Here is a 24564-nt window from a genome sequence, read left to right as displayed (position 1 = left end):
GTATTTTTAAAACAATTAATCTACCCTTTCTATTCCTTCTCCCCCCCTCAATTAAATTCGACAAACATTTATTAAGTATCTGCTATGTGGAAGGCACTGTGCTGGGTCCTGGCTTGTTTAAGTTGTGAGTTTATCCTATCATCCATTTTTGAGACAGCTGACAGCCTCAAGGAGAAACAAAGATCTATACCTTCCTCAAAAGACTGATGAATTGACTTCTGAGGTGATCATCTATATTCATCCAGTTACTCCAAGTGGTTCTCCAGTATATCTAGGAGCTGAGGTCTGGAAAGAGTTTTTGGTTTCTCTCTTTGAACAAAATGTTGAAACCTAAATGGCAAGAGCCTAATCAAAGCATTCATATTTTCTCTGTAGGCTTTTACTGAAATCCAGGTTTATCTGTGTGGAATTTTGCCATCCCATTTAATACATATCTTGGCAGTGATTTATGGTACTGACTTTTTAAACTACTTATTCTCATTGAATTCATCAACACCAATTTAAAACTAAAAATCTATTTGTCCTAAATCATCTTAACAAAGCTGAATGTGTGAAATATTAGTTACACTTGCAAATCCCATTTGAGTACAAAATGATGCCTGGGACTATAATGTCAAGCACTTTGATGAAAAGAGTCCACTGAATGTCATTCTCTACAATTCTGGTTCCCAGAGCTCACATTTCCAGGGGCTAAGCTGACCACAGAGGTAATCGGGGAAGGTTTCCCATTCAGAGGAATTAACCTTGTCTAAAACACTTAACTTCTCAATGATGAAAATGCATTCCTTCACAATTAGTATCAAGAAATCATTTCCAACTTGATACTATTAATTGAAACCAGATGTTTACTTTTTTTTTTATTGATTGAGGTATTCATATTCCTACTTTGTGACCCTTCCTGATTTCTAGAACATTTTACACTCCCATGTCTAGAGTTATGAGGCAAATCCCTCTACAAATCCATCAATACCTAATAGGAAGAGAGTTCTTTTTGCTGTTTCATTACTTAAAGATGGAAAAACAGGCCAGCTCTGCACAGTTTTACTAATTCTCCAAAGCTAAGAAACTGATTTAAAAAAAAAAAACACAACTGATCTAGAAACAGGAACTTTTTACTAGAATGAATCTCAAAATTTTAGCCAGTTATCTGGACTCTAGCTATAACTTAAGACTGAAGCTACAGTGGAAAAAGCACTGAATTAGGCAGCCTATTGTCACTTCTACCTCCTTATGTGACTCTACAGCTTCCAGACATTAATTTCCTGCCCTGTCAATTGAAGATAACACTTACCTACCTCAAAGGGTTGTTGTGAGGATGATACTGAGATCATGCCTATGGAAGTGCTTTAAAAAGATAAGGTACTATAATACATTATAGCCAGCCTTTATATAGTGTTTTAAGGTTTGCAAAGCACTTTACGTCCATTATGTCATAGGAGCCTTACGACATAGGTACTATTATTGTCCTTATATGATGAGAAAATTGAAAATAAAAGATATTAAGGGCCTTGATGAGGGGTCACAAAATTAGTAAATGTTTAAGGTAAGATCTAAAGTCAAGTATTTATTGTTAACATTAATTATTAAAAACATTAGTGGCAACTAAGTATTCGGAACACAATGTCATTTTTTAAGCTAATTTGTACACTAGTCAAATTTCTAAAAAGAAGACTGAAATTTTGTCCTAGCTACGCTCCTAACAGCACAATTCAAATACCAACAACTCCATGAAGCATTCCCTGCTTTTCCCAGTCTTTAATGGGTTTCCCCTAATATGGTCCTCACACATATAGCACTTTGTCTCACATACATGTATACTACTTTATAATATTGTCATTTGAGCAACTGCCATATTTCTTGACTTGATTCTAAGCTTCACTGGAGCTATGATTAAGCTTCAACCAAAATCTGCATTTCTCCTAGCACCTGACACTAATGTGTACATGACAGACGCTTACTATCGAATGGAAATTCTATCTTTCACCAAGGCATACAACGGGTATGAAAAGGGTATTGTACAGTATAACAAAGATCATAAATTGTGGAATGGCTAAACAAGTTATGGCATATGAATGAGATGGAATACTACCGTGCTGTAAGAAATGATGAAGAAGATGGCTGCAGGAAGACCTAGGAACACTTGTGTGAACTAATGCAGAGTGAAGTGACAAAAACCAGGAGAACAAACTTGTATAGTAATGGCAATATTTTAAAGATAATCAACTTGGAAAGACTTAGTAACTCTGAAAAACACAATGACCAACCCCAATTTCAAAACTCACGATGAAACATACAATCCACCTCCAAAAAGAGAACTGATAAAGACTAAAACATATTTTCTTCTATTTCTTTCTTTTTCTTGCTTTTTTTTGGGAACATGGCTAATGTGGAAATTTATTTTGCATGATTATACCTATTTGTAATGGGTTCTGTTTTTCTTGTCTTCTCAATGGGTGAGTAATGGGGAGGGAAATGGGATGGAATTTGGAACTGAAAATAAAATAAAATTGAATGAAAAGAAAAACAAAAACCCCTACACACACACACACACACACACACACACACACACACACACACACACACACACACCAGGGGGCGGGGGACGGGTAACAACTTGTAGTTTACCTGACCATATATCACAAAGACCCTCTTTCTTATTTTTGAGGAGAAAGAGAGGGTAACCAATATCTGGGGTGAAAGGTCTAACTTGTTTAGGCAAAACAGAGGGCTAATGAAATGAATAAGTCATTTTACTCCCTAAGGCCACTTGACCTTTTTTGCAAAATGGATCTCTTTGGCAGTCTAGGTGGAACAGTGGATGGAGTTCAAATATGACTTCAGACACTTACTAGCTGTGTGACCCTTGGGCAAATCACTTAACTTCTGTCTGCCTCAGTTTCCTCAACTATAAAATGGGGATAACAGCATCTACCTCTCAGGTTGTTGTGAGGATCAAATGAGATAACTGCAAAGCTTTTATCATAGCACCTAGAACATAACAGATGCTATAAAAATGTTTACTCCCTAACCTCTTCCCACCCCCCAGTCTGTGAAACCTATCTACTTCTCCACAGAATAATGTTTTTAAATGAATAAAATACACAGGATTACAAAGGAAATGCCTGGAGTTAGGAGATGGAAAATCTTGCTTGAGGAACAAGAAGTAGGCCAGTGTCACTGGATTGTAGACTGTGTGGGGGGATAGAAGGTGTAAAAAGACTGGAAAAGTGGGAAAGCAGACAGCTTATGGAGGGCTTTGATGGCCAAACAGAGGATTTTATATTTGACCCTGAATGTAATAGGAAGCCTCTGGACTGATTGAATACATGGGTGACATGGTCAGATTTGTGCTTTAGGGAGATTAATTTCACAGGGGAGAAGAGGATTACAAAGGAAATCAATCATATTGAAATACAGCTATCAAAATATTTTAAATTTAATCAGTAATCAAATTCAATCCAATTCAATATCAAAAGGTGAGTTCAGAGGCTCCAGCTTAAGAACCCATCCTAGTTATCAAGTCTGGTTACCTTTGTAACATCTTCCATCTATGCCCCCTTCCCTCTGCCACTGCCACCACCTCGGTGCAGGCCCTCATCACTTCACACCTGAGCTATGAAAATAGCCTTCTGGTTGGTCTCCTTGCTTCCAGTCTCTCTCCATCCCACTTCATCCTCTACTCATCTGTCAAACTATTGACTTCTTCCAATTCATCCTGTACATAACTTGTATGTACATAAATTGGTTACATATTGTTTCCCCAACAAATTGTGAGCTCCTTGAGGGCAAGGACTGGTTTCTGCCTTTTAGCACAGTGCCTGGCACATAGGAGGCAATTAATAAAGGCTTACTGACTAGAAGAAGCAAAGAGGACAATAGTGAAAAGAGGGGAAAAAAACCTGGCTTTTTTCTGCCACCGACATTTTTGAGAGGAAGGATAAATATGGAAGATGACTGAATTAGAAGGTATGTTAGAGATTATCTTGTCCAACAGATGCTTCAGAATCTGTGAAGTCTGTGGCTTTAGAGTTGAGATATGGCTACAAAGATTCTCACATAAGTTAAAGACAGTATAATCCAGGCTAGCAGAACCATTAGGGAATGAATCATTCTGGGGAGCAAAGTTCTATGTAGCTGAGGATTTACTCCTTTTTAATCACTAAAGTTAAACAATTTTTAAATTAGAAACAAAATGTTCTTTTTCAAGTCATCAATTGAAAAAAATTGTTATTACTATAAGATATCCTTTACAATCAGCATCGATTAACCAATAATTGAACAAACATGCCATTAATCTCCAATGCAAATTCCTAATTTTAAATCATCTTCATCTAAAGCAGAAATAAGGAAGAAACAAAATTGTGCTATATGTTAACACATTAAAAAAAGTGACCACTGATATAGTGCTTTAAGGTTTACATAGCACTTTCACAAATTTACAAATTACCTAATTTTATAAAATCAAACAAAAACCCACCTCATTTCCTTTGTGTCTCTTTGCAAATGGTTATATACTTATAAAGTACTTATGTACATGTCAAGCTTCATTAACTTTGTTTTTGTTTTCATATCTATCTATACATAACGTGTGTGGGTATAACTGTCTTTGCCTTGTTGTTTGCATCCCTTCGTATGCAGTGAGGGGCAGCATGGCATGGAAGACTGGGGAGTCAGGAAGATCTGGGTTTAAATTCTGCCTAGACATTTACTAGCTACATCCTAGGTAAGTTACTTAACTTCTTAGAGTCTCAGCTACCTCATCTGTAAAATGAAGGAGGTGGAGTAGAGGGCCTATGAGGGTCCTTCTAGCTCTAAAACCTATGATCCTATGACAGGAGATATCAGATGCTTCCTTGACTTGACGAGTAGACTAAATAAATGTAGCCTTTTCTTGAAAATTCAGGATCATCACTATGAACATCAAGTAACAGAATTACAGAATATTAAGGTTAAAAGGAATCTTACAGATTATATACAGTCAAAGGCCCTTGTTTTCTAGAGGGCATTGTGCTATCAATAGCAAATTGATGCCCTTGGGGCCTATTAAGGAATGACTATAGGACTGTTTGCTTTTACATTAAATGGACCCAGGCTGCTACTTTTGTTTAGTCTTTCTGACAACTCCTTCGATGACAGATTCTAAGCTATAATTTCTTGCTACTGTCATTTGGAGTTGAAAGGACTTTGATTAGAATTCTGAATAAAAAAAGCCAGGAGAAGAAATTGGCTTTGAGAATGGGTCTGTTAAGTGTCTGAATCCTGTGTGTGAGTGAGTGAGTGAGTGAGTGAGTGAGTGAGTGTGTGAGTGTGTGTGTGTGTGTGTGTGTGTGTGTGTGTGTGTGTGTGTGTGTTATTTGTGGCAGTTTTTCCAATTGCCCAGGGGGGCCTTTGGTTTCTTTCCTGGTTCTTAGCTTACATCTCAGATTGGCAAGGTAGAATGAAGTCAGGATGGGTCCGACATTGCTCTACTAGCAAAGACAGTTTTTGAAGCCATCACTGCATCGGCTCATTTTCACCGTCTTACCTCTGGTCATCAGCTCCATTTTGGTTGCTGTTCAGGACAATTCTCCAAAGGTCTGAGGCTACCAATTTTTTCTGGTCATTCACAAGGTTGATGTCAGGCAACTGCAGCTCATAAACCTTACTTTCAGAAAGACTGAATTCTCGAAAAGCAACAAAAGTTTTCTGGAGTTCATTCCAGTATTCCAAACTACAAGGAACCTAAATTAAGATAAGAAAAAACATTAGAAATTAAATTCAAATCCCCAGGCATTCTTTCAACACCTTTTAAAGGTACTCTGAGGAAAACATGGTCTCTTCCCTCAAACAGGTTACAGTTTAGTATGAAAGAAAAGATGGGCATAAAAAGTGATACCACAAAATAGGACATGGCATGTAAAAATGATGGTTAAGAATTTAGAGGAAAGGGGCAGCTAGGTGGTGCAGTGGATAGAGCACTGGCCCTAGAGTCAGGAAGACCTGAGTTCAAATCTAGCCTCAGACACATAACACTTACTAGCTGTGTGACCCTGGGCAAGTCACTTAACCCCCATTGCCTAGCCAAAAAAAAAAAAATTTAGAGGAAGGAAAGGTTATCTCAGGCTATCACTAAATAAATCACTAATAAATATTAAATGCCTTCTATGTGCTAGGCACTATACTAAGCACTGAGGATACAAAGAAAGGCAAAAGTTAGTCCCTAGAGAGAAGAACGTTTGAAAGAGATAAAGGTGACCGACAGTGTCAAAGACTACAAAGAAGTCAAGAAGAATGAGAACTGAGAAAGGGCCATTAGCTTTGGTAACCGAGAGATTATTAACTTTGAATTATGAGGTTGGAAGCCAGACTATAGAAAGTTAAGAAGAGTAGAAGCATTTTGATTCTAAAAGGCCTTCTTTAGGAGTTGAGCTACAAAAGGGAGTGGAGAATATTGGAAAATACCTAATGAGAATGGATGCATAGAATGACGATTTTTTGAGGACGGGAAGGACTTGGGCATGTTTGCAGGTAGCAGGGAAGTCATCAGTAAACAAGGGGAGATCAAAGGTAAGTAAGAAAGTGAGGATGATAGAGGAGACAATCTGCTGGAGAAGATGGGATGGAATGGAATCACATGTGCACATAGAGGGGTTAGCCTTGTCAAGGAGAAGGGCTATTTCATTACATGAGACATTGTGAAGAGGTAGGAGACTCAAGAAATAATGGCAGAAGGCACATGGGTAATGCGAGATGAGGAGTAGGAGGTGAGAAGAGGGAGCTCTTGGAAAAATGACCTCAATTGTTTTTTTCAATAAAACATGAGGCAATGTTCTCAGATGAGAGGGTGGGGAAAAGGGAGCCATGGAAGGTGTGACAAGGGAAGAAAAGATTGGGAAGAGGTGTTTGTTGTGTGAGTGGGATAGAGTTCATTTGGAAGGTACAGAAGGACTGCCTAGGAGCATTAAGGGTCAAATTGAGGTAATGTAACAACTTTGTAGCAGACCCAGCTGTCACAGTTTTATGATCTTTTTTCTGGCTTCATTTAGCAGCATGTGTATAGGAGGGAAAGCAGTGAACGGTAGGAGTGATCCAAGTTGGGGGTTTGGCAGGGCGAGACAGACAATATGATAAGTGTGCAAAGGGATCAAGAGAAGAGCAATCTTCTGAGGAATCAGGAAGTCTTCATGAATTAGGTGGCATTAAGACTGCATTTTGAAGTGTGGGCAGGAATAGTAATAGCCATAGGTAGTAGAAAAGGTATTCAGAAAGGTACAGAAAATATGGGCAAAAGCATGGAGGCAGGAATTTACGGGCCCAATATGAGGAACATAAATTAGTCCAGATAGCAGCAGTATATGGAAAGGAAAGTAGTATGAGATAAAGATAAAAATGGAGGCTACACGTAGACTATAAAGGGACTCAATACCAAGCTAGGTGTTTGTATTTCGGAAACTTTAGATACATACTACACTGATTAAAAGTGACCCAAATAGACTAAAGACATAGTCACAATTCTAAATAAGTAATTTCTAAGTACTGATGCAAGCATTTTACAAAAAGCAATACAAAGTATTAACAGGTTGAAACTCTTGAGGAATATTATATTACCCCCCCACAAAGAACAATGCAACAATCCTATATTATCTTCATTTTTGAAGCACACAGTCCATATTTCTTAATTTAATTCAACATATACTTACTGAATATTTACTCTGTGCCTATTACTGAGAAATACAAAAGTTACATGACACCACTCCTTGTTCTCAAGGATTTCATATTCTCATTGGGGAGAAAACTTACACACATTAAATGGAAAACAAGCTAATATGACTGATTACATACCAAGATTCACGGCACTGATACAGTCAGTATTATTGGCTGTTATGGAAGGTAAAGCAGAGAGGTAGGACTAGATAGGCTGCGAGGAAAAGAGACCACATTCCAGGCCAGAAAACAACATGAACAAAGGTAGAGAAGTGAGACTGACACCTTTCGTGCATAACGTCGATGTGTTAGCAATCAGGAAAAATTCAGGACAAGCTAAGGCTCGAGGCTGCAATTCAGCAGTGAAGGCAGTGGGCATTCATGATACAAAAGTGGGGCAGGCAGGAAGAAGTTCAGCCAAAAAGGACATAGGAGATGTTGAAGATAAGCTTCACTGCGTTCACAATTAGGCCTACAGGCTGGCCCTTTGGCTATATGTTCATTTCGGAACATTCCAGACTACTCAGGAAATTTGTAAAACAATAGAAAATGAATTACTGCAAAAATACATATAAAAATATGTGGGTTACATGTTCGTCAGCATTTTTCTCTACACACCCTATTTTCCTTGGTCAAACAAGTGGCATGAGCAAATTCACTACAAATGGAAACTTTGCTGAAAAACTTTGAAATGCTTGTTTTATTTGTGTGACTAGGAGTACTTACCCCAAATCTGTACATTTAATTAGTTCTTTTCATATATATTTTTTAAAAACTCAACACCCTTATACTAAAAAAAAAATCAATGATTAAATTAAAGTATAAAGAAAACCTAGTAAATTACTTTTGGGTATAATTTGGTATTTTAAAGATCCTTTACAATGAAACAGTTGCAAATTTGCTAGAAATACAGGCACACATTCACTGGTTCCATCAACTCTCCATCTCAAAAATATTCTCTTTCTTGGGGCAGCTAGGTGGCACAGTAGATAGAGTACTGGCCCTGCATTGAGGAGAACCTGAGTTCAAATCTAGCCTCAGACACTTGACACTTACTAGCTGTGTGACCCTGGGCAAGTCATTTAACCCCACTGCCTATCCCCCCCCCAAAAAAAAAGTATTCTCTTTCTCATTCTGGACACATCACTTTCTTCTTTTCTATAAAGAATTCTATAGACATTTATGGTAAACATCTCCCTCACCTTTTGGCAACAACCAACCTTCCATTCTAAGAGAGTCTGTTTTGCAACACTCCTCGTCTTTTTAACCATAACTACGTACAACAATTTACAGAAAAATTTATGGCCCTGTACTTGTTGTCCTCTGTTTCTGCTATGGGTAGGAATGAAGGACTAGAAAGTTCCTCTTTCTGTCAAGGTCTAATCCACAAGGGCATTAAAATTGAGTATGTGAGCCTTCCATAGAGGTAAAGCAGGAGAGAAGTGGCAATCTAGAAGATGGTTCAAAGTCCAAAGAAAGAGGGTCCACAAAGCAGAAAGGGAAATATAGGGGTGAGGCAGGAAAGCAAAGTTGGATTTCATAAACCAAGGAACTACAAGCTGAAAGTGAAACTAGAAGAGAAACAACAGGAGAGGCAGCTGGCATATACATGAAGATTAACTGTATTCAGGGATCAGCACGGGGGAATGTCATGTGATGGCCAAGAGCCTACTTTGTTGTTGAGTTGTTCTTCAGTCATGTCCAATTCTTCATGAGTTTTGGGGTTTTCTTGGCAAAGATACTGGAGTGGTTTGCCATTTCCTTCTCCAGTTCATTTTACAGATAAGGAAACTGAGGCAAACAGGGTTAAGTGACTTGCCCAGGATCACACAGCTAGTATCTGAGGATGGATGTGAACTCACGTCTTCCTCACTCCAAGGCCAGGTGCTCTATCCACTGCGCCACATGGCTGCCCCTGAGGACCTATCAACCATCCTCCAAATGCTTAGCTGAAGGAAATACAGCTGTAGACTCTGACAGTTTTCCATTAAATGTTGACATTACCCAGCTAATCTCAGTTTTAGGTGCAACATATTGAAACTACATATCTAACACTCTAATGTTATCTTTATAGCTCCATATGTCAGAATTCTCTTAAGAACTCCAAGATCTACTTTATGTGCTCTTTTAAAAAGAATTCTATCATATACTTTTATGTTTGGAGTTGGTTATTTAGTACAGAATGTTCTAGGTTTAAAAATCTATAGTTATCCTTCCTAAAGGATTTATTATTAATTCCTGCATTAAATAACTGCAAGGAAAGATGGTAGCTTTGGTTTAGAAATGTTGGGTATCCAGAACTGAGTCAGAGGAAGTAGGAACCAGTAAATGAATTTCACTGGAAAATATTCCACACATAACACATGGTACATTTCAAACGACTGTCAAGAATCTGTACATTTTTTATTACATTTTGTTTTCCTATCCATTATTTGACAGAATTTTAAAAAAAATCAGTCAGCCATATAAAATGAACCATACTCTAAGTATATGTGAACTTTGAATTGAACCCATTTTAGTCTGTGTAAGAACACATCTATAACCACATTTAAAATGTTATTTCATAATGTGTTTCCATTCAGTGGCTAATATAGGAAGATTTGCATATGTACAGTGCCATTTAAAAATAGTTGGTACAAAAAGTATTTGGGGAACTTATTATTTAGTAATATTGAAAAACTAATACTAGAATTGTGCTGTCCATCCCTCTTCATGGACAGCTTTACGTTCTCTGGTGGGTAGAGGTGGGAAAGGGTACACATACATGGGAACTATTACTATTGCCAACAACTTCCCAAGGACAAATTCTGATACGTCCTCAGTTAACTGACCATTCTAGTTCTTAAACATTCTATTAAAAAATTTTAAACTGCATCTATCCCATCCCTTTATCCCCACCCCAAATCATGGGCTGACCAGAGATAAAGACAGAGGGCAGTAATTTGGAATATGGGGATTTTGTCCATAAACTGAATAGGTATTCAGACTAGATACTAACTACTGGCGAGTCACAGGAATTAAATCAAATGGGCTTTATAGTTTGCACAGTTGGAAACAAAGATTAGTTACACTGGTTTCATCCAAATAAAATATTTATTTCTGAGCAAGACATGCAAACTCTTGTGTATCACAAGATGCCACAGCCACCTCTCACTTAGATATTACAATAGTTTTCTAGTTGATAAGCTTTTGCCATATGGGGAGTGGGCCTCCAAAACATTCCCAGCCATCTTCTGCCTATGGCTCTGCTCTCTTACCTTCTCTGTCCCATCTTGAAACTTGGATTTCACCCTGTGCCTGACAAATGAGCTTTCAACTTATCTCTCTTGGAAGTAGGCCTTCATGACACCTCCCAGCTGTTTCTTCACTTTAATACTCTGTCCCCCTACCCTCATCCACCTTGCCTATTTCTATCCTCCCATGGAAGTCTGAAGCACTAAGTGTGTTTAAAGAAGATCTGAATATATGAGAGAGCTGAGGATTAATCTAAATCTAATTAATGATCATAACTCATAAGCAATGCTCAAAAAATGTGGAAACTTTTCTAAATAAGATTGACTCTGTGAATCACTTGCACTCATTTTTCACAGAATGGAAGGAAGACATTACAAAGACCGTGAACTGCTTTACCATTATCATTTTATAGGTAAGACAAAGAAAACATAGAGAAAATAAATTATGTTTGCTTTTATAACATTATGGTACAAATCGAATTCTTCTACCCACACAAAGATTCTCTATAAAGGATCAAGAATAAAAATCCCTGGGTGAAGGATATTGGAAATTCTGTAAATGATCTTTATTCTTGAGGATCTTAAAGACTAACTGTGGCCAACCTGAGGTCACTTGGAATTACCATCTATTATAATCCTGGTCAGTCAATGGGCTTGACCTAGTCCACATCAAAACTGCTAGAATTACCTAAGGAAACTTGTGGCTCCAGAACTGTCTTGGCTTGTGTAAAGACAGGGGGACAAGCAACTGGCTTCTGGAACAGAAACTGCTCTTCCCTTCTTTAGGGGATGCACTGATGGCACATAAGCATTGAGGTCATGGTTCCCCACCCTAAGGTAAATGGTAGTTCACTAGAGATTAGGATCCAAGAAAAGTCATTTTCTCTTCCTTTACTCTAAATGAAACCAAACCCTTCAGGAGATCAACAGAGCAAGGAGAAAGTCTTCTGATGTCATCAAGAAAAAAACCTCTTCTAATATCTTACCATAAGGAACCAAAGCAAAATGCCAAGCACAAAAAACAAAGACAGGCCTGGCACCGAATCAGCTGTTTAGTACATCCAGTTTCCACCACCTGCTACAAGGCTGAGGAGAACAGGATGCTTCTAGACAAAATGTAAGGAAGACAAAGGCACAAGCAGCTGGAGTAGAGTGTAATGTGTTCATAGTTGCCCCCAGAGCTACATTCTTGGTTTCTTAGTTCTGTGTTTTATTTAATTTTAGTTTGGGAAGGAAAAAAACCAACAACACAAAAAGTCTTTTTGCTTTTTGAGATGCAATATGGAATTCCTGAAGCTCCCTTTCTCACATGGTGGGCGCTTCCCCTTGGAGATCAAGTCACTCTTGTTCCAGAAACAACTACCTATACCTCCCTGCACTCGGAATCAGGAAACACGTGTGTTTTACCATCTCTTAACAAGGCCGCCTAAGTGAAAGAAAGGCAGAATACAATATAATCTCATATTGTGTGTCAGACGCCAACCCATGCTGGGATTTTAAATTTAGCTTCCTGAGTGTGAATAAACTATTGGCTTGATGATTATCCTATCTTGGCATGAGGGTAATTTTCTATTTCAGAGCCCATGCTCTTAGAATGTGATTTTCCTTGTAGGTGAATTAGGAGGAATATTGTATTTATTGCTGAAAGTTCTAGCATATTACACTACAAATCTATAAAGCATTTAATTCTTAACACTGATTTTTAAAATCATCATTTATTACTCATGCTGTCATTTTGTTGAAAATCTCTTGTGCTACAGATCAAAGTAAAACGAAAATTAAATACTTTTGCTTACAGTCCATCCTTTGATACAAACTGATTTTATGGTACCTGCCAGGCTATGACCCTCACCATTCACAAGTCTCAATGATATATAACTGCCAAGCAAGATTCATATGAAAAAGTTGAACATAAGTGACACAGATCAATTCCACCTGTAGAAATTTTAATTTCCTTTTTCCAAGGGCAAAGATAATCTCTTCATATCAATTTGGAAAATGTGTCTTTGTGGCACTTTTAGAATTTAGAAAATAATTCTGAATAGTCTTTGACAATGATCAATCACCAGGTCAAAGTAAGTGTTTTAATGATTATATTACCTATATAATCATTTAATCTCTTAGTGCCCCTGGCAACTTTTTTTAAGACTGTAAGTTGCAAAGCAAGTGGCAAGCTCTATGGATGGAAGAAGTTTTTTCTGTTGGGGAGTAAATTCCCTATACCAAGGATAGATTAGGAAAGGTTTAAAATAATTACTTAATAATTATGTCAGTATGCCAAGAACCTGTAAAGTATAGAAACTCTAGCAGGAGACAATTCCTTTATAACTTATAAGACAGTTGCTTGAGTTTCAGAGAGGTTACATCACTTACTTGCCAGGGTCACTGGGCTAGTAGGAGTCACAGGTGGGACCTGAATCCAGGTCTTTCTGACTCTGTCAGGCTAGTTCTCCATCCGCTATCTCAGGATCTTAGGCAAATTTCAAGATAACAAGGATGGCATAGTGGTGAGAACACTGGCTCTGTAGTAAAAGGACCTGGGTTCAAATCCTGTTTCTGATACTTATTATCTGTGTGATGCTACAGAGAATCCCTTCGCCACTCTGTGACTCATTTTCCTCATCTGTAAAACAAAAGGGCTGGAATAAAGGGCTCCTGAGACCCTGTCCAGTTGTAGAGCTAGGAGCCAACGATTAGGATCACAGAACTAGATGGGTGGATGAGAGAGAGTTTTTGGATCTGGAGGGAAAAAAAGTGATTAAAAAGTGGAGCCTGAATGGGAGACATGGGAATAGTGTGTAGATGACGAAGAAAGTAAGGACACAGGAAAGATCAGTTGCCAAAAATATAGATACTAGAAAAATGTAATGTATATTTAGCAAAAAGATGGTAAAGATAATCCCATAGCCCCCTCTTAGATAGGAGTTTCCTAATGATTTCCTGGTTTGTTTTTTTTAAAGCTTGAAATAATTTTTCTCAAAATTGTTCATAAATACACACACATATGCATACAGACTAATGCATATCTGGCAGCAACACATGCCAAGATCTAACATTCATACACATGATGTATTCATGGTGTAGTTAAAGAGTTGGCTTACTCCAAATTGCACATCCCCCTCAGTGTAAAAACCAATTACTAAACAATAAAATAAAAGGCAAACATGCTTGAAATCAGAATGTTTTCTTTTAAAATGTTTTGTTTTTACGTGCATCTGCCTTTCAGTTGATTTTGTGAGAAGAAAAAAAAAAGGCTTCTATACATCTTCAACTAATAGAAGCCATAAAAAACCCCTTTGTAATATTGGAACCAGTGGAGAAACCACAAGTATTCAAATGCAGGAAATCATGATTTTATAACATTTTAATGTGATCTACTCTTGGGAAACAAAGTTAACCAAACCCTATTTCTGTACAGGAAATATTCCAGTGTATAGTTGTACGACATTGTGGTGAAGGGGTACAGCTGCAGAGTTTTCACCTGTAATGCCCCACTGGTATTGTGGCTTACTGCATTGCATCAAGATTGCCTTCCTGTCCGGAAAGCCCTCTAAGTACAAACAAGACTTGGAGTCCAGGTTTTATTTTCCCTTGGTATCAGAATATGGTAATTTAAGAGCCCTGAGAAATACTTTTTAACCTTTTAAAGGAAATACATAACATTCTTTTATTAGGACTTATATTTTGTTTTGTTTTTTTTTAAACATGTGACCAGGTTATCTTATCAATTTATCAAGCTACCAGGTTTAGAGCAAATGCAGGTGGGTAATAGGCAATCTTTAAAGAGATTTTTCTCCCCCTTAAAAGAAGTAGTCTAAACACACAAAGAACTTTTTGGTCAAAATTAAATGAAGGAAAGGAAAACTTTTATAAAAAATATTTCTAAGAAACTACAAGTTCCAAAATCACCGGGTACTCTTTGTGTTATTCCTACTTGTGAAGGTTTTACCAAGCTGTGGCAAAGATAGCAAATATACTGTGTAGCAGAAAGAATTCTGGGCTGGATTTTAGGAGACACAATCACCTCTGTGAATACAGGCAAATCACTTAACTGCTCTGGGCCTATTTCTACATCTGTTAAAATAAGAGGGTTGGGCTACAAGATGATTTCTAGAGGTTTTTAAGATTAAAGTCAATCATGACATATGCTACCTAGGGTTTATTTGTTAAAAATTTAAAAAATTTAGCTAATGGGATCTATGGCACTTCAGCAACAGACTGGAGTTGGAATTAGAGGTCAAAAGTTCAGATCTTTATCTCTGACACTTACTAGCTGTAACACCGGGGAAAGTCACTTCACTTCTCTGGGCCTCACTTTCTTCCTCTTCAAAAGGAGTTAGACTAAATGGCCTCTGAGGTCTCCCCCAGCTCTCCTACTATGACTCTGAACCTCTACGGTCATTTCCAGCTTTGAATTTAGGATCATCTGATTACCTGGTAAACAGGGGAAAAAACACATACATCAAACTACTTGAACTGTGGTAATTTATGACATGATACAAATTCAAATATGTGTAATTCCATGAGTTGATTCTTAACTGTCCATGACAAGAAAAGGCAGAGATAATATAGACCCAGTGAACCTCACTAATTTGTACTAACAGGAGAAGTCAATTTAAACTCAGTACAAATTAAAGTCATAATTACAGAATATTTTAAAAGGTAGATAAATAAGTTTAATATTTTAAAGAACACATAGAACTTGGAACTAAATGGCCAAATATTTCTCCACGGATGTTTTTTAGGGGGCTTGCCTTCATCTACATATGTTTATATATCTATCTCTGATCCCCTTGTGACTGCCAGGCCTGCATTTCAACTGCCAATGCATCTCCACCAAGATGTTCCAGTACTACCTCAAACTCAACATTTCACAACTGACTGGCTCTTTCTCCTTAAACCTACCTGCTCTCTTCTGACTTGGGTTTTTCTGTCAGTGGAACTACCCACTCTCCTATGTTCAAAACTCTGGTGTTATCTTTGATTCCCCTCTCACATAAAACTTTTCATAGCCAATTAGTTAAAGAATCACAGAATTTTAGAGATGAAAAGATTCTGAGGTTCTAGTCCAACCTATATCTGAAAAAGAACACCCAATACAATATATTTAACAAGTAGTCACCCAACCTTTGCTTGAAAATGTCTAAAAAGAGGAAATCCAACACAACCCATGCAGCCATCATGTCCTCTTTCTCAAGGCTAAACAACTCCAGTTTCTTCAACCAACTCTTCTTGATTCTACCAATGCAAATATCTCTCCTATTCAGTCTCTCCTTTCTCTTTCCACCCTTGCCATACTGGTCACAGTCCTTTAGTATCACCCACTTGAAAACTGAAGTAGATTGTCCTGCCTTTACTCTATTATCCATACTACATCTTTCAATCCATCCTTCAAAATGTTGTCAGACTGACCTTCTTTATGCATATAGGCACTCACAGCTTTCAAATGCTCAAAAATCCTTGGTGGCTCTCTATTTGTTTCCAAATAAAGTTCAGATTCCTTTGCCTGCCATTCAAAGCTTTACACAAGTGTAAAAAATTTGGTTTAACTCTATTTTCCCAATCTTAGTCTCATACTTTCCCACTATTTTTTAAGTTTTCTTTTTTATTATGAGCTTAACTATCATCAACAAACATAAATATTTCAGTCTACAAAAAAATAACAAAAAGGAGGATTTGTATAGGAAACTGTGATTTGTTATATGCAGTTAAAAAAATTTATATTACATTTAACATGGCCTTTATGCCAATGCTCACACAAGGTACAGAACAACTAATTTTAGTTGTTGAATTTTACTTATCTTTTAAAGTTCAACTCAAATGCTACCTCCTCCACGAAGCATTCTCTAATCTTCGATGCCTTGATGTTAGTAACCACGAGAACTCTGTTCCCTTGTGAGCAATGTACATACTATGAGGATGCTAGGGGGTGCAGTGGACCTGGAGTCGGGAAGACCTGGATTTAAATCCAGCCTCAGAAATTTACCAGTTGTGTGATGCTGGGAAAGTCACTTGACTTCTGCTTGCCTGAGTTTTCTCAACTGTAAAATGGGAATAACATTATCTCCTTAGCAGGGTTGTTATGAGGTAATATTTATAAAGCACTTAGCACAGTACCTGGAACACAGCTGGCACTATATAAATGCTTATTCCCTCTCCTATGCATTATTTTGAATCATAGTTATTTGTTCTGTTACCCTGATAGACTGCAAGTTCCATAAAGGCAAAAGACCCTGTCTATTTAATCTTTTTTATTTCTTTTAGTGACAAACATGCTGTTTAGCACACAGCACATGGTAGAATGTTGGCTGAATTGAATAACTATGCATAAGAACAATTGATAGTGAGCACATCAATTATTTATAGATGAATAAGTCTTCCTAAAATACTTGAAGATGTCTTAAGGAATTTATCCCAGCAGCCTTATTTACATTATTAATTTGATTCACATGCCCTTTCCTTCAAAGAAAATCCATAGACTAACTCCAACCCTCTAGATAATAAACATTTTCAAATTAGTCTGACTCTGGCTCTATTATAAATTGAAGAGAGAAATTCATAAGACAATATTTTTAACCTCTTGTTTCACTGAATCTTTTACTGGAGCTTACTTAGACTAATGTGATTTTAACTCAAAGATGCTAAGAAGAAAAATTGTTAGGAGGCAGATGCTAATTAAGGAGGATGAAATGGTAAAAGGTATGAAAATTTTTTTAAATAAACCTGTATAATTACAACTTGATTAAGTCAATTGACTACATGGTATAAAGTTTTCAAAACAGTAACATGAGTTAGCCTCTGTCAATCTAGGTAATTGAATGTATTAAATTTCATCGTGGGAAAAGTGAAATTGTTTGCAATTTTCATTGAGGACTCTAAAGAATTATATCCAAGCTCTGGCCCCAGTCCATTTCTCTTTCCTTATCTTTTAGTACTCCCTTATTGGGACCTTTTGCTCAAGTCTCCTGAGTCTATTCCCAAATACACCTTTGCTTTTCTCTCTGTTAAGCCATTCCCTCTGGTAGGGAACGAATATTTCTGCTGACTTCTCTGAGAAAGGCTCCCAGATCACTCTTGTTGCTGTTGTCCTCTGAACAACTAGGGCACTTCATGTCGGAACTGCTCATTTGGGTCAAAGTGTCATGTAGACATTTTTTATTGTGGGTTGTCTTTCCTACTAGAGTATAAATCCCCATGGGGCACAGAGTATAACCTACATGAGGAAAAAGGATAGAACAATGGAGAACACACTAGGCTGGCCACTTAGAGTTGTGTGACCTTAGTAAAACTACCTTACTTCTATGGGCCTCAGTTTCTTCATCTGTAAACTGAAGATAGACGAGATTTCTAAAGTCCCTTCCATTTCAAACACTCTATGATATTTTGTTCTCTGTATCTCCTAAGAAGCCTAGAATGGTGTGGGCATGGAAATGGATGCTCAATAATTATTTGCTAAATGGATGGATCTTTAAGTGACCTTTCAACATGCAGAATCAAAATATAATAAATGACACATAACAAAAGCAAAGTCTGGAAGGGTGATGTTCGAGGGATGTTCAATGACAAGAACTAAGGTATTTCTCTTTGTTGTTTCGCTTAATGCATTCTACGTAGCAAACACCTTTGGCAACTATATATACCTAGCTCTTTTAGCACTGCCTTGATACTAATAATCAGAGGGTTATATAACAAACTTACATCCATTGCTGCAAATTTCAAGACATCATGTATCAATGACACTTGGCTAGAAGAGAGGCTTTTTAAGGCAGTATTTGATTTTATGGATTCAATTTTCACAGTAAAAAAAAATAAGCACAGTGAGACTGCATTGTTCATTCAACTGTATGATAGTAAAGATATGATCTGTTGTAGAATATCCTTTATGATAGTCTGCTTTTTCTAAAGGTGCTTGTCATTGTCAGGGAGGAGAAGCCCAGCACAGGGACCAAATGGAATAAGAGGTCCCCATAAATGATAAAGTCCTATAGATGCTTCCATTTGTGGATGCCATGGTCTGACTGTATCAAACTGTAGAACACTACAGACCTTCCTCAATGAGAATACTCAAAAGAATCTGACTTGATAATACATGCAGAAGAAAATAAGTGAATGAAGACCTCCTATGGGTTCAGCCTATGATATTGAAGTTGGATAGAAAAATCAGAGCTGTTCTGTCAATACATATATCTTGATGCTGACAGGCCAAGAAATGAACACAAGAAGAACACGGTAGACTGTCTTTGGGCAAATGAGTTGTGCTTTTAATGACCCCAAGCAACTCTTAACAAAGATCTATTCTGTAACAACAATATTCTTTGGGGGATGCTGCACAACTATAAATCATAAAAACACCATTTCCAAAAAACTAAAGTTGTAGGTCACCAAAAGAACAATGGAGAAGCATATGGCAGTTATGAATAGCCTGCAACACATTATCGATGAAAAAAAGGGAAAGTGGCATAACAGTAATCATCAGAGGTATACAACCAGGAAAGGAGGTGGACTGGTTGCATGATAATCCCTCATTCAACAAAGAAATTAGTTGTCTATTAACCAGAACATAACTTAAGTACTTCATTGATAACTATGCAATGTCATGAAGTCTAGAAGTCTGTTTGTCTCAGTCCTTTTGGGGGAATCTTGGTGACTCTTGTGCTCATGGTGTCCAATGACAGACAATGTGGAATGTAAGAAGGCCTTATGTACTTCCCTGTGAGACCCCATGGTTTATGATAAATGCTCCTTGGTCTTTGGCCTTTCTTTTGTTCATTTACCTTCTAGGTGAAGGGAGTGCATCTTCTAGCCTTGGGAGCTTCAAAGGGTTGGAACTGAAACCCACAGGAATTTGGGAGGGAGAATCCACGCTGGGTTTTGGAATCAATGCATCACTGACATCTTGAAGAGCACAGAGTGATTTTTGGGAGTGACCATCAAGACCTCAGATCAGCAGATGGATCCATCTATTGGGCTGCATCAAGACAGGAACTTGGTAGGAGCACTGCTATTAAAGAACTAAACTAAGTTTTGAGCCTCCTCCCCTAGAAACTGAAGTGATGTAGAGGGCAGCATACCCTTTGAGGTGTTGGGGAGGCAGGAAATTATATGTGTTTGTTCTTGCAAAAAAAAAAAAGTCTAGAAGAAGGCCTACAGCATACAGTTAGACAGCCATTGCATGGAACCCATGTGAAGGATATTAACTGTACAGGAATATCAACTCTGGAGATCTACTTCTTCATGTCTATCTCTACTTCTCAAAGAATGTAAGCAATCTCTATTTTTTTCTGCTTTTCCTTTCTATCTTTTCTTCACTGATGCTGCACAATAGAGAACTATATGGGGGATAAATTAAAATGGCCATTTGTCTGCCTAAGTCCTTTAAAACCATTTTCAATTACAAATTGCCTTATAAATAACGAGAGGAGGGAAGTAATAAGAGATTTACAAATATTATCTCATTTGATATCATGATGATTTGTCATTGGAAGTAGCCTCTTGCAGTTATCTGGCTCCAGGACCTTACTTGTTATTAATCGTGTCCTAGAAACTATGGCTCACTTGATGCCATCTCTAACTAGTTATTCTACAATTTCCATTTAAGTCTAACCAGAAGAACGTGAGAATACACACATAGTTAAGCTTTGGTAAATGAACAAGTCAGAATTTCATTTCAACTTACTGCAATGTGTTTTAAGACATATTCAAAAGGAATGTATTACACAGCCATTTTAGCAATAAAGGTATTAACACCAAATACAATTTGTATTACACTGTGTTATATTAATATGTTAAAAATAGTATTTGAATCCAGAGTATAAAAAGCAAACATTTACTTTCTGGTTGCTACGAATATGTCAGACAAGTAATAACCTAAACCTAGTTCACAAAACTTTACAAATTACTTGGACATTTAAAACACTTGCTTCTGAAATGTGAGAAATAAATCTGAACATGAGCAAAAATTGTGGTTTCTCCAAAAGACCATTTCCCCAACTCTCAAATGCCTAATTCAACACTGTAGCCCCGAAGGAGAATACAAAACAGAAAGGAGACGGTCAGCCAAACATGAGATATTCGCCATTAAAAGGAAAAAATGAATGCCTTTGACATTGATCATAATTCTTTTCCTGTTGACTGTCAGATCAAATCTTTCCTGAAATAATGAGTTACAGTAGTTTAATATGAATGATTCCAAACTTATATTTCCTGAGCACCACTGAAAAGCCAACAAGGTACTAGAAAATACATCTGTTTATATACTCAACAATTCAACAGACATTAAGTGCCTACTATGAGGAACATCCTGAAAATATCAAACCTAAGCTTATTTCTCTCCAAGTGGTTCATTTTCTACTTTACAGTGACTATGGTAACCTAGGATGATTCCCATAGATATCAAACTTATTAAAACACTTGTAAACAACCATAATTGCTTCAAGAAACTTTAAATGAAATAGAATGACATAATCTAAGCAGCCCTGAAGTGAGTTCTAAAAGTGACCTACCTCCTCAAGCATGTCTCATTTCCCTATAACTAGCCTTGTCCAGGGAATAGACATTTATTTGGCTGCTGTGGGACCCTTTCTCCTCCTTTTTGCCTCTTTGTCAGGGACAGATAATCAAATGAATGTTATCCTTGCTACTGTGAAGAACATCAAAATAGACTGTCTTCTCTGTATGGCTCTATGTAGAATCCATGGCATTTTGCTTAGCTTGAAGCTAAGCCTGCTCTGCTTCCTGATTTCCAGCCAAATTAACCCCATGTCTCTGCTATCCCTGGAATCTTTGTTCTAGTGTTTTTGTTTTGTTTTTTTGGCAGTTGGGGTTAAGTGACTTGCCCGGCGTCACACAGCTAGTAGGTGTCAAGTGTTTGGTCTGAGGCCGGATTTGAGCTCAGGTACTCCTGACTTCAGGGCCAGTGCTCTATCCACTGCACCACCTAGCTACCCCTCTTTGTTCTAGTGTTAACAAACTAACCTTCATATCACACCTATGGCTTCCTTTTGGAAATTGCTTTGTATATATTTTGAATACTTACACACACACACACACACACACACACACACACACACACACTCTCTCCCCAAAAAGAACGTAAACCTCTAGAGGGAAGAGACCTTTGCATCTTTGGTACATACTGCTTTGTATATAGTAGTTGATAATACTTGTTGAATTGAAATGAATTAATTCTTGTTAAATTTACTCAACTGTAAAAATTTCAAAGTTCTTTATCATTACTTAATGAATGAAATGAATACTGGAATTTTTTAAGAGCATTAGAGTTTTATTCACTTCTGAAGTACAGGATATGTCTCCAATTCTGAAAAACTGAAAGCTAGGTTGTGTTCCCTTGAATATAATAAATTATGATTTTTTAAAACTATGTATATCCTCATTCACCATAGGATCTTCCTTCACCTTCACTAGATGCTATGACTTAAGAGTTTTATCCAAGTCTTTAAAAGTCATTTCTTCTGGTTAAGAGCCAGTTATGTTTAAAAAAATTTTTTTTGGTTTAATAATTTATCTATTTTTCACTCTTGCTGCTTTTTTCCCTTTGGAGCCCATGCCTGACAGACATCTGTATTTTGTAACTTTCCCTATTTTATTTTAGCCATAAAGAAGTCACACACATACACATTCCCGTATTTGTTTCCTATCTGATTTCATTAAAAGCAAGAATCATGAGACAAGAAAGGACCGTGACATGTTGTTTGGTTATCACTCTCCCTTTTACAAAGCTCTTACACATCCATTACTTCATTTGATTCTCCCTAAATTCTGTTTGTAGGCAGGATACATATTATCTCCATCTTACAAATAAGGAAACTAAGGCTTACAGAAGGTACAGTGATGAGCCCAAGGTCTACAATTCAGCATCATCACTGACATTCAGAGTTTGCAAAGCGCTTTACGTACATAATTCTTATTTGAACTTCTTGACAATCTTGTGAGGTCATTCCTTTAGGCATTATATTCATCCTACACATGAGGAAACTGAGGTTTAGAAGTAGTGGATTTGTGCAATAATATTTAGTTGGTGATACAAATACAGCTCGATATTCAGTACATTTGTGGAACTTCCATACTAGCTTAATCCACACCTCACTGACTAGATAAGCATCTGGCTTTGGTAGTCCTGTAGTTTGGATTTGGACCATGGCCTGCCCACTGGTGAGGCCTATATAAGGCAGGTCATATCCGCCTTACACATATTAACTTTTAATAGTTTTTCTTGAATAATGTGGTACCACTGTTTTTTCCATTACAGAGATTTTGTGTTTTAGACTATCCATTTACTTTCCCATATAAACAAGGAATAATATTTATAGAGCCAATTTTGCCCTTATTTATGCATGAACAATTTCTACTAAAATTAATGAGAGTATATGCCTCTGCCTTAGGGTACTATGTAGCTTATGGCATTGGATTTACTTCTGTGGTTTAGGGAAATTACTGCTAAAATATCACATGAAACTCTTTTTCCACAAGTGATAATACTTAATGTCTTTCCTTTTAAGGAATATTTAGGGTCCTTAAAAAGAGGCTGCTTGTGTTTTTACTCAAAAGTACTTTTTTATTAGAAAGAAAGACAGCTTCAAAAAATTTGGCTTACTCATATGACTTGCAAATTACTCAATGATATGCAAAAAGATAGGCAGCTAGGTGGCACAGCGGATAGATTGCTTGGCCTGGAGTCAGGAAGCCTGAGTGCCAATCAGACCTCAGACACTCACTAGCTGTATAACCCTGGGCAAGCCACTTGACCCTGTTTGTTTCAGATTCTTCATCTGTAAAATGAGCTGGAGAAGGAAATGGCAAACTACCTCAGTATGTTTGTCAAGAAAACCCCAAATGAGGTCACCAAGGGTTGGACACGACTAAAAATGACTGAACAATGCAAAAAAAATTTGAACAAAGCATCTGTGGCTTGGTTTTTCTGCCTATTAAACAAGAATAAGATAATCTTTGTATTTTGACATACTCTACCCTCCACAACCAAGAAAGGCCACTGATAGCCTCATATTTCAAACTGGCAGTTTCAAGATTGAATTCTGCTCACATATGTCATCCACTTCAGCTCTGCACTGCAGTTACCTACTGACTTCCTGATGCTACCTCTCTTTCCTAACACTTAACTGAACATATTGATGCTTTCTTCACCCTCTTTCCTTTCAAATCCTCATTATCCTTCTTTTGAATGACTTAAAGAATCCATGGGGACAACACTAAGAATACTTTTGACAACTGACTCCTCATCTTACTAAATTCCATGAACTTGTAGTTAATCTCTCCTTCCCTGATATACCTACTTGAGCACACACTTCAGTCCTGGAACTTAAACCTCATCAGTACCCTTTGCCCCTGGGGCTCTTCCCTCTGACTGGAGGATAGAGGGCTCTTTCTAGAATTTCCATTTAAGGAGGTTGCTCAGGCCAGCCAAAGTACAAAATATGTACAAATTTTAAGATAGTTTTGAGGTGCCAAGGATGTCAATGAGTTATTTTTAGAGGCTTTACCTTTAATTTAAGTATAGTTTTGTTGAGATTAATGCCTTTGAGAGGGAGGTTAGATCGATAAATTTAAGGCCATGATGTGTCCAATCATTTGGTTTCATTAAAATAAGACAGAAAGCTGGCAACAAAGAAGT

At 37.3% G+C, this 24564-nt stretch overlaps 1 protein-coding gene across 1 annotated transcript in view; it reads right to left on the bottom strand.

Annotated features, from left to right (window-relative positions):
• Positions 1 to 24564, bottom strand: part of VPS13B (vacuolar protein sorting 13 homolog B) — a 1028583-nt gene that overhangs the window by 137238 nt on the left and 866781 nt on the right. Inside the window, exon 40 of the mRNA XM_020969189.2 lies at positions 5525 to 5721. Coding sequence (XP_020824848.1) covers positions 5525 to 5721 — 197 coding nt within the window. The remainder of the gene's footprint in view (positions 1 to 5524; positions 5722 to 24564) is intronic.

This window comes from Phascolarctos cinereus, unplaced genomic scaffold (genome assembly GCF_003287225.1).
Source record: "Phascolarctos cinereus isolate Bilbo 61053 unplaced genomic scaffold, phaCin_HiC Scaffold_4;HRSCAF=312, whole genome shotgun sequence".
NCBI classification, from domain to species: Eukaryota; Metazoa; Chordata; class Mammalia; order Diprotodontia; family Phascolarctidae; genus Phascolarctos; species Phascolarctos cinereus.
The sequence above is the reverse complement of the archived record's forward strand: the minus strand, read 5'-3'. Positions and strand labels throughout refer to the sequence as shown.